This window comes from Pagrus pagrus (assembly GCF_965226575.1).
Source record: "Pagrus pagrus genome assembly, chromosome: 24".
Lineage (NCBI taxonomy): Eukaryota > Metazoa > Chordata > Actinopteri > Spariformes > Sparidae > Pagrus > Pagrus pagrus.
In genome coordinates, this window is record NC_140206.1 from 5903584 (window position 1) to 5915173 (window position 11590).

At 41.7% G+C, this 11590-nt stretch overlaps 2 protein-coding genes across 2 annotated transcripts; both read right to left on the bottom strand.

Moving 5' to 3' along the window:
* Nucleotides 1-1381: 1381 nt before the first annotated feature.
* Nucleotides 1382-6327, bottom strand: LOC311253194 (putative methyltransferase). The gene is made up of 6 exons (XM_084346978.1): nucleotides 6211-6327; nucleotides 5853-6013; nucleotides 3757-3973; nucleotides 2682-2797; nucleotides 2400-2537; nucleotides 1382-1636 (listed from the first exon to the last, which is right to left on the bottom strand). Exons 1-6 carry the CDS (start codon nucleotides 6316-6318, stop codon nucleotides 1546-1548), a joined length of 831 nt encoding a protein of 276 aa, XP_084203104.1. The 5' UTR covers nucleotides 6319-6327; the 3' UTR covers nucleotides 1382-1545.
* A 1385-nt stretch (nucleotides 6328-7712) lies between these two features.
* LOC311253019 (putative methyltransferase) lies at nucleotides 7713-11321 on the bottom strand. Its single transcript, XM_084346696.1, has 6 exons — nucleotides 11196-11321; nucleotides 10836-10996; nucleotides 10393-10609; nucleotides 9021-9136; nucleotides 8731-8868; nucleotides 7713-7967 (listed from the first exon to the last, which is right to left on the bottom strand). Exons 1-6 carry the CDS (start codon nucleotides 11301-11303, stop codon nucleotides 7877-7879), a joined length of 831 nt encoding a protein of 276 aa, XP_084202822.1. The 5' UTR covers nucleotides 11304-11321; the 3' UTR covers nucleotides 7713-7876.
* Nucleotides 11322-11590: the final 269 nt, after the last annotated feature.

Consider the following 11590-nt stretch of genomic DNA (forward strand, 5'->3'; position numbering starts at 1 on the left):
CTGAAGTGATCTCACCTGCAGCCAAAGTGAGGGAATAAAGTAAACTTGCAAACTCGAGCTCATTTGTACATGACAATTGGAACAGACAGACAAGGGCGGAGTTACACTCTCAGCACGGCGGTTTCTCAAGGGGCCCTCTTGACGAAGTTTTTTTTAAATTCATGTCAAATAGATGATGTATCCGAAGCTACAGACAGCTGCCTGACCTTTTCGAATACAGAGACAGTCGAACATAGGCCCGGGCTGGAAAGTCTATCACGTATCAATCTTCATGTCGGTTAATATTGATAATTGTTGATCATTTTTAACAGCCTGTACTATTGTTTGCTATGTACTATGCTTCGTGTCAAATGGACCAAAGGTGTAGCTCTCACTGTCAAAGTCACTGAATAAATATTGCAGCTGAGTGATGCAACATGCTTACTAGTTTGTCTGGTCTACGTTGACTCTTCCCCAGCGCAGGGAACAGCCCAGATCTTAGCTAGAGATACTTACTGGAATAACCCAGAGGAAAACCCACGCAAGCACAGGGACATCATTTAAACTCTGCATCTTTCTACAAGCCGTGTAGATGTATTATTTTCTACATAAAAATGTTATCAATGTAACAATCTTGGATTTCACACACATATTACATTTATTTATAAAAGTACTGTGTCTCTAGTACTTTAGTTTAGTTTACTTACTGGTCTTTGACTCACAAAATACCCTGAGCAGAGCGGTCTCCACCTTTCTGTGGCTTGTCAGATTATAGTGAGGATCATATATGAGGAGAAAAAAAGGGACAATTTAACTTGGAGATGAGCGTGCCAAGATCTACATGACATTGCTGAAAACCAATTTGTAAATTCATAAGACATTTTGGGAGATCATACATAGAGGTGGGACTCCATAGAGAGAGTCACTTAAGGAAAAAGTAGCACAGCGAAGCCTTTCTTCCAAATATTAAAATAAATGCTGTATGATGATCTTTTCCAAATTAAGATTGCTCTGCTGCTCTTTGCGCATGTACTTACGCACAAAGAGCAGCAGATGGCAGTAACTGCGCAGATATGATGCTTGGTGCTGAAAAGGAAAGAGCTGCTCAGTGTGGGAGTGCAGGGAATCGTATGTTCTTAAGTTGTAGATAGATTTTAGTGGATAACATCCCCAATATGAGTGTCAAAGCTTGGCAGGGGGAAGGTCTTTGAGATTCAAGGACTGTGAAGTTTACTTCCAGATATGTCCATTGTGGGTGCAAGTGGATTTCTCTCTCTCAGGTCATGACATCGTAAGTTAATGTCAGAAAAGTACAATTTTGTATGTAACACTCCCTAGAAAGGGGTTGCAAAAATAAATCTGGTGGGTGGCGAGGTGAAAAAACAACACTAAAACCATTGCACTAGTAAAATGATGTTTTATTTGCTTTCTTTCTGACACTCTTGATTCATTTTAAGCTTTCCGGTCACAAAAAACAGAAGCTTTCTTCGTGATTGACGGCCAGTAGACGTGCAGTCACAATCCAAAATGGCTGGGGAAACTTGTGCAGGATTCAGCCAAGCAGAATCACAGAGGCTTGCGTGCCAGCAAATAGGGACACGGAAAAATCAGCATAACTTCGGTATCAGGAGATGACGCCTTCATGGCAGACAGCAACCTGAGATGGAAGACACGGGGAAACAAGAGGGGACATTCAGGTTTTTCAGGATGTGACTGAATTACTGGATGGACTAATGGTCATGCAAAGCAAACTCCTTTGAAGAAAGATTTTTGGTTAGCCTCAAGGACGTTGACAAGGGACAAAGTCAATCTGTGGAAGGACACTTTGAGGAACTCCTGATGAACCCATGAGATAAGGTAGGGAGGACACCTTGGGATTCCTGAGGGGGAACTGGAAAATCTTGCTAGAGAGTTTTGCTGCTTTGTAATTGGACTTCTGTGGTAGTCATGGATTGGCTGAAACAAATTCAATGTTTCCCATGTGATTCATGGGGTAAGGTGGATCAGATGGACAGACATGTCTGGCCTGGTCTTCAACTTTCACCTCCAGAAGCATTTCTCATGCGTCTCAGGATAGGTTTAGGACGTGAGATCTGAGTGGGCCATGTTTAAGCTGCTAGGAGTTGCGGAAGATCAGTCTTCCTGTTGACACAGCTCAACAGCAGACTACTGATTGCAATTAAATAACTTCGCCCTTATATTTTGCTTGCTGGGCTTGCTTATATTTTGCAAGCAGTAAAAGCCTTTAACAGTTAAGCTTAGTCAAGCAATGTTTGGCTTCTCTGATTAATACCAAAGACTGTGACAGTATTCAAAGATGAATTTCATCTTTGTTGATTTTGATGGAAGAGTTTAGGTCAAGAGTAAGAGATCAACATTAACGATTAGACGTGTGGATGGGTAGGAGTTCAAGATCTCACCTGTTCTGGATGTCGTTTAGCAGACGTTCAGCCTCAGCTGGGTCGGTTTCTTGTAGTTTCTGGTAACCATGGCTGGACTTTAACATGCCAGTGTATTCAGTCAGCGGCACAATCCTTTTTACCGGGAAACAATCATGCCTAGTGAAATCAAAAAATCAGAACAGAATTTTGTGTCTATGAATGCAGTCTTCTGGGTGGTGATTTTAAATGTGGATGAAGAAAGCAGAACAAAGATTCAGATTAAGCGTAGTAGTGGATGTAAATAAAGTCTGGAACATTCACCACTCTTTCTCAGGGTATGAGCAGGAGTTATATATGTCTTTGTAGATCTTCACTTGGTCTCTGGTCAACGAAAGTCCTAAATAGGGACTAGTGAAAGGAACCAGGGCAGTGTAAAACTAATCGAGAAAAAAGAGAGACAGAGAGAGAGAGAAAGAAAAAGAAGTTTTCATTAACAACTACATCTGGATAGGCCACTGCATTTGCAAAATAGCTCGCATGCAGATGTACAAATTTTTCCTTGTTCCAATTGTCTGATTTAGGGAAAAAACATTAAAAAAAAACAAAAAACTTCATGACTTCATTATTATACATTGACTTATACTGCAAGTGTAAGGGATCAGTTTGTTCCCAATGGCTTCATATCATGGTTTTCTCCTTCAATTTAATTAGATTTCATTAGAATTAGATTAGATTTACTTAGGTGTAACTGCTCTTCCTATGATAAGCTGATGTTCGCATGGCTGGAAAATCTACTTGAAACGGTGCGTTTGCTCCAAAAACACAGAGGGGAAGGTTGCAAATGTTTGCTCCTCCTGTAAGTCCTAATGTTAGCTAAGCATAATGTTAAGGTTAAGCCACTGTTACTGAGCAGTTGGCTGTGTCAACATATCGTACATTTGTTAGCCAACCATGTTTGCTCAGCCTGGCTAGAAGGCAGTATCTTTAAAAATGTACTGCCCGGGTTGAAGTGTTTGATAACCACAGTTCGTTAGCTTCAGAGCTTCTTGTATGAAATGAAACATGCCAGGCTTAACAATTAACTTCATAACTTTGTCTGGAAGAAGTAAACGTTTTGGTCGCACAAATGAATCGCCATATCATATATGTTGTTCGACTGAGATGTGGGGAAATGTATCCAAATGCGCGTTGCGTGTTGCTGCTAACATTAACATTTAACATTTCAAGGTAAAACAACACATTTGATTATCAAATGTGTTGCTTTACCTTAAAATACGAGCCGATGTCCATCCAGACTTTCACCATCTGTTGTTTGTCAGCTGCTGATAGCTTCATAGTCAGTCATTTGTATATTAGAAATTCTAAACAATAGAACATTTTTACATTTTGAATGTACCTCTTGACAGATGTCATTGAGTGTGTCGGAGACATCCCCATACTGCAGCTTAACCAATACTGGGCTGCAGTTCAGCAGAGCCAGGCAGCCTCCGGGCCTCAGCACCCTGTCAGCTTCCAGGAGGAACTTCTGGCAGTTGAACCAGTGAGCCGCCGTCATGGCTGTCACGAGGTCCACCTCACCAGAAGCAAATGGCAGCTCCTCTGCTGGACACTGCCTGGGGTCACAACAGTCGCAACAGTTTAGCAGGAGGTAGGGAGAAAAGGGGGTTTAATGCATTTCAATACATACTGTGAACAGCAAATACAGACCCTTTCCAAAAAATTAGAATATCATGGAAAAAGTTTATTTATTTCCATAATTCCATTCAAAAAGTTAAACTTTCATAGATTATAGATTCAGGGCCCACAATTTAAACGATTTCAAGTATTCATTTGTTTATATGTACATAATTTGGGCTTCCAGCTCATAAAACCCACGAAAACAGGAATTCAAAAAATTAGAATACTGTGAAGAAATCAGCCCAAATTTTGCAGGGCATGAATGTCTTAAACTGAGTGTCACACACTAATCATCTACTAAACTCAAAGCACCTGCACAGGTTTCCCCAGGTGTCATTAAATTGCTTCACTTTAGTTCAGTTGTCTCAGTTTGGTTCAATATGGGGAAGACTGCAGACTTGACAACTGGCCAGAAGACCATCATTGATACCCTCCATAGGATGGGTAAGCCACAAAAGTTCATGGCTAAGGAGGCTGGCTGTTCACAGAGTGCTGTGTCCAAGCATATCAATGGAAAGTCTAGTGGAAGGGCAAACTGTGGCAGGAGAAGATGCACCAGCAGAAGAGATGACCGTGGGCTTCAGCGGATTATCAAACAGAAGATTCAAGAATCTGGCAGAGATCCAGAAAGAGTGGAATGAGGCGGGAGTCACAGCTTCAAAAACCAGCACATTCAGACGCATCCGGGAGATTGGCTACAACTGTCGGGTTCCTCGGGTCAAGCCACTTCTGAGCCTGAGCCAACGTAGGAAGCGTCTCAACTGGGCCAAGGAAAAGAAGGACTGGACTGTTGGCCAGTGGTCCAAGGTCCTCTTTTCCAATGAAAGTAAAGTGTGCCTTTCATTCGCGAATCAAGGTCCAAGGGTTTGGAGGAAGATGGGTGAGGAACAGAACCCAAGCTGCTTGAGGTCCAGTGTGAAATATCCACAGTCAGTCATGATTTGGGGTGCAATGTGCAGTGCAGGTGTTGGTAAACTCTGCTTTCCTAAATCCAAGGTCACCGCAACAGTCTACCAGAATGTTTTAGAGGACTTCACGATTCCTTCTGCTGAGGATCTGTATGGAGATGCAGATTTCATCTTCCAGCAGGACCTGGCCCCTGCCCATACTGCCAGAAGCACCAAAACCTGGTTTGATGCCCATGCCATCACAGTGCTTGACTGGCCAGCCAACTCGCCGGACCTAAACCCCATGGAGAATCTATGGGGTATTATCAAGAGGAGAATGAGGGGCACCAGACCCAAAAACAAAGAAGAGCTGACAGCAAGCATCAAGGAAATCTGGGCTTCCATAACTCCCAGGCAATGCCACAGCGCATCGAGGCAGTGATTAAGGCAAAGGGATTCCCAACCAAGTATTGAAGATTGACATTGTTTGGAAAGTACCATATTTTGATTGATTTGATGTGATCCTAATTTCTTTCTCTTTTTTTTTTTTTTTCTGCAAAAACTGAGAAGTAAATGGTGATTTCTTCACAGTATTCAAATTTTTTGAATTCCTGTTTTTGTGGGTTTTATGGGCTGGAAGCCCAAATTATGTACAAATAAATACTTAATTGTTTAAATTGTGGGCCCTGAATCTATAATCTATGAAAGTTTAACTTTTTGAGTGGAATTATGGAAATAAATAAACTTTTCCATGATATTCTAATTTTTTGGAAAGGGTCTGTATATGATGCAGTTGGACTATTGATGTTGGTTCCACTAAAAAGGAGCCATCATGTCCAATGGGTGAAAGGTGTCCCAAAGAGTTATCAATACACCTTGGAGGATCTTTTGCACCGTGAAACACGTAGAATGACATGCAATAAATTACCTGTATGAAACATTTGGAGGGTTGCTATTGGTCCATGCCATCTCCAGCTGGGCGCTGCTGACGTCTGTTCCAACAACCTTGGTGAAAAACGGAGCAAATGGGATCGTCCCTTGGCCTGAACCGCAGCCCACATCCACTGCGAGGTTCAACTGGTTCGGTGTCTTGAAATAATAGGAGTTACACCATGCAAATTAATTACTGGGAACAATGCTCACGATCAAATATCTACCTTTGTGCATTCATTTGATAAGTCCAAAGAGCACTTATAAGTAAGCTTCTGTCTTACTTAGAGGTATCATGGGCTACATAGCACAACACCACAACACATATGAATATGTTTCAGCCCCTGTACACTTACCTTTTTCTTCACATAGTCCATAATCTTGCTGATTAATTCATGAGGCGTTATTCTGTACCGCAGGTAAGCAGCTGCATGATCTTTACCCTCAAAGAGACGCACAGCCATGTTTCTTTGCTGAAGTGATCTCACCTGCAGCCAAAGTGAGGGAATAAAGTAAACTTGCAAACTCGAGCTCATTTGTACATGACAATTGGAACAGACAGACAAGGGCGGAGTTACACTCTCAGCACGGCGGTTTCTCAAGGGGCCCTTCTGACGAAGTTTTTTTAAAATTCATGTCAAATAGATGATGTATCCGAAGCTACAGACAGCTGCCTGACCTTTTCGAATACAGAGACAGTCGAACATAGGCCCGGGCTGGAAAGTCTATCACGTATCAATCTTCATGTCGGTTAATATTGATAATTGTTGATCATTTTTAACAGCCTGTACTATTGCTTGCTATGTACTATGCTTCGTGTCAAATGGACCAAAGGTGTAGCTCTCACTGTCAAAGTCACTGAATAAATATTGCAGCTGAGTGATGCAACATGCTTACTAGTTTGTCTGGTCTACGTTGACTCTTCCCCAGCGCAGGGAACAGCCCAGATCTTAGCTAGAGATACTTACTGGAATAACCCAGAGGAAAACCCACGCAAGCACAGGGACATCATTTAAACTCTGCATCTTTCTACAAGCCGTGTAGATGTATTATTTTCTACATAAAAATGTTATCAATGTAACAATCTTGGATTTCACACACATATTACTCCAGTTTATTTATAAAAGTACTGTGTCTCGAGTACTTTAGTTTAGTTTACTTACTGGTCTTTGACTCACAAAATACCCTGAGCAGAGCGGTCTCCACCTTTCTGTGGCTTGTCAGATTATAGTGAGGATTATATATGAGGAGAAAAAAAGGGACACTTTAACTTGGAGATGAGCGTGCCAAGATCTACATGACATTGCTGAAAACCAATTTGTAAATTCATAAGACATTTTGGGAGATCATACATAGAGGTGGGACTCCATAGAGAGAGTCACTTAAGGAAAAAGTAGCACAGCGAAGCCTTTCTTCCAAATATTAAAATAAATGCTGTATGATGATCTTTTCCAAATTAAGATTGCTCTGCTGCTCTTTGCGCATGTACTTACGCACAAAGAGCAGCAGATGGCAGTAACTGCGCAGATATGATGCTTGGTGCTGAAAAGGAAAGAGCTGCTCAGTGTGGGAGTGCAGGGAATCGTATGTTCTTAAGTTGTAGATAGATTTTAGTGGATAACATCCCCAATATGAGTGTCAAAGCTTGGCAGGGGGAAGGTCTTTGAGATTCAAGGACTGTGAAGTTTACTTCCAGATATGTCCATTGTGGGTGCAAGTGGATTTCTCTCTCTCAGGTCATGACATCGTAAGTTAATGTCAGAAAAGTACAATTTTGTATGTAACACTCCCTAGAAAGGGGTTGCAAAAATAAATCTGGTGGGTGGCGAGGTGAAAAAACAACACTAAAACCATTGCACTAGTAAAATGATGTTTTATTTGCTTTCTTTCTGACACTCTTGATTCATTTTAAGCTTTCCGGTCACAAAAAACAGAAGCTTTCTTCGTGATTGACGGCCAGTAGACGTGCAGTCACAATCCAAAATGGCTGGGGAAACTTGTGCAGGATTCAGCCAAGCAGAATCACAGAGGCTTGCGTGCCAGCAAATAGGGACACGGAAAAATCAGCATAACTTCGGTATCAGGAGATGACGCCTTCATGGCAGACAGCAACCTGAGATGGAAGACACGGGGAAACAAGAGAGGACATTCAGGTTTTTCAGGATGTGACTGAATTACTGGATGGACTAATGGTCATGCAAAGCAAACTCCTTTGAAGAAAGATTTTTGGTTAGCCTCAAGGACGTTGACAAGGGACAATGTCAATCTGTGGAAGGACACTTTGAGGAACTCCTGATGAACCCATGAGATAAGGTAGAGAGCACACCTTGGGATCCCTGAGGGGGAACTGGAAAATCTTGCTGGGGAGTTTTGCTGCTTTGTAATTGGACTTCTGTGGTAGTCATGGATTGGCTGATACAAATTCAATGTTTCCCATGTGATTCATGTGGTAAGGTGGATCAGATGGACAGACATGTCTGGCCTGGTCTTCAACTTTCACCTCCAGAAGCATTTCTCATGCGTCTCAGGATAGGTTTAGGACGTGAGATCTGAGTGGGCCATGTTTAAGCTGCTAGGAGTTGCGGAAGATCAGTCTTCCTGTTGACACAGCTCAACAGCAGACTACTGATTGCAATTAAATAACTTCGCCCTTATATTTTGCTTGCTGGGCTTGCTTATATTTTGCAAGCAGTAAAAGCCTTTAACAGTTAAGCTTAGTCAAGCAATGTTTGGCTTCTCTGATTAATACCAAAGACTGTGACAGTATTCAAAGATGAATTTCATCTTTGTTGATTTTGATGGAAGAGTTTAGGTCAAGAGTAAGAGATCAACATTAACGATTAGACGTGTGGATGGGTAGGAGTTCAAGATCTCACCTGTTCTGGATGTCGTTTAGCAGACGTTCAGCCTCAGCTGGGTCGGTTTCTTGTAGTTTCTGGTAACCATGGCTGGACTTTAACATGCCAGTGTATTCAGTCAGCGGCACAATCCTTTTTACCGGGAAACAATCATGCCTAGTGAAATCAAAAAATCAGAACAGAATTTTGTGTCTATGAATGCAGTCTTCTGGGTGGTGATTTTAAATGTGGATGAAGAAAGCAGAACAATGATTCAGATTAAGCTCTTGATGGATGTAGTGGATGTAAATAAAGTCTGGAACATTCACCACTCTTTCTCAGGGTATGAGCAGGAGTTATATATGTCTTTGTAGATCTTCACGTGGTCTCTGGTCAATGAAAATCCTAAATAGGGACTAGTGAAAGGAACCAGGGCAGTGTAAAACTAATCGAGAAAAAGAGAGAGAGAGAGAGAGAAAAAGAAGTTCTCATTAATAACTACATCTGGATAGGCCACTGCATTTGCAAAATAGCTCGCATGCAGATGTACAAACTTTTCCTTGTTCCAAATGTCTAATTTAGGGGAAAAACATTTTAAAAAATGTTTATTGGCTTTTATACCAATCAGTCTACATATGGTCTGTAAAATATATTTCAAGACAATGACTTCATTATTATACAATGACTTATACTGTAAGTGTAAGGGGTTTAACTACCACTTACACATAAGGTCATGCATCAAACAATGTTTGACATATTAAAAATTCACATTTAACCGCAATCCCACTGAATGAATTACCAGCAGACCCAAGAGGTAAAAATGTTTTATCAAAGGCCTATCTCACAGGTCAATCAGTTTGTTCCCAATGGCTTCATATCATTGTTTTCTCCTTCTATTTTAATTAGATTTCATTAGAATTAGATTAGATTTACTTAGGTGCTCTGTCAAAGACCCTAACTGCTCTTCCTATGATAAGCTGATGTTCGCATGGCTGGAAAATCTACTTGAAACGGTGTGTTTGCTCCAAAAACACAGAGGGGAAGGTTGCAAATGTTTGCTCCTCCTGTCACATACCAGTATGTCCTGAGCATAGCTAGAGCCAAGTCATGTGCCATAACTGCCTGAAGCATGTTCATAGTCCAGGACAGTTTAACTGAACTGTAAGTCCTAATGTTAGCTAAGCATAATGTTTAGTTTAAGCCACTGTTACTGAGCAGTTGGCTGTGTCAACATATCGGACATTTGTTAGCCAACCATGTTTGCTCAGCCTGGCTACAAGGCATTATCTTTAAAAATGTACTGCCCGGGTTGAAGTGTTTGATAACCACAGTTCGTTAGCTTCAGAGCTTCTTGTATGAAATGAAACATGCCAGGCTTAACAATTAACTTCATAACTTTGTCTGGAAGAAGTAAACTTTTTGGTCGCACAAATGAATCGCCATATCATATATGTTGTTCGACTGAGATGTGGGGAAATGTATCCAAATGCGCGTTGCGTGTTGCTGCTAACATTAACATTTAACATTTTAAGGTAAAACAACACATTTGATTATCAAATGTGCTGCTTTACCTTAAAATACGAGCCGATGTCCATCCAGACTTTCACCATCTGTTGTTTGTCAGCTGCTGATAGCTTCATAGTCAGTCATTTGTATATTAGAAATTCTAAACAATAGAACATTTTTACATTTTGAATGTACCTCTTGACAGATGTCATTGAGTGTGTCGGAGACATCCCCATACTGCAGCTTAACCATTAGTGGGCTGCAGTTCAGCAGAGCCAGGCAGCCTCCGGGCCTCAGCACCCTGTCAGCTTCCAGGAGGAACTTCTGGCAGTCGAACCAGTGAGCCGCCGTTATGGCTGTCACGAGGTCCACCTCACCAGAAGCAAATGGCAGGTCCTCTGCTGGACACTGCCTGGGGTCACAACAGTCGCAACAGTTTAGCAGGAGGTAGGGAGAAAAAGGGGTTTAATGCATTTCAGTATATACTGTGAACAGCAAATATATGAAGCAGTTGGACTATTGATGTCGGTTCCACCAAAAAGGAGCCATCATGTCCAACGGGTGAAAGGTGTCCCAAAGAGTTACCTTGGAGGATCTTTTGCACCGTGAAACACGTAGAATGACATGCAATAAATTACCTGTATGAAACATTTGGAGGGTTGCTATTGGTCCGCGCCATCTCCAGCTGGGCAGAGCTGACGTCTGTTCCAACAACCTTGGTGAAAAACTGAGCAAATGGGATCGTCCCTTGGCCTGAACCGCAGCCCACATCCACTGCAAGGTTCAACTGGCTCGGTGTCTTGAAATATAGGAGTTACACCATGCAAATTAATTACTGGGAACAATGCTCACGATCAAATATCTACCTTTGTGCATTCATTTGATAAGTCCAAAGAGCACTTATAATAAGTAAGCTTCTGTCTTATTTAGAGGTATCATGGGCTACATAGCACAACACCACAACACATATGAATACGTTGCAGCCCCTCTACACTTACCTTTTTCTTCACATAGTCCATAATCTTGCTGATTAATTCATGAGGCGTTATTCTGTACCGCAGGTAAGCAGCTGCATGATCTTTGCCCTCAAAGAGACGAGTATCCATGTTTCTTTGCTGAAGTGATCTCACCTGCAGCCGAAGTGAAGGAATAAAGTAAACTTGCAAACTCGAGCTCATTTGTACATGACAATTGGAACAGACAGACAAGGGCGGAGTTACACTCTCAGCACTCTCAAGGGGCCCTTCTGATGAAGTTGTTTTAAAACTCATGTCAAATAGATGATGTATCCGAAGCTACAGACAGCTGCCTGACCTTTTTTGAATACAAAGGAGACAGTCGAACATAGGCCCGGGCTGGAAAGTCTATCACGTATCAATCTTCATATCGGTTG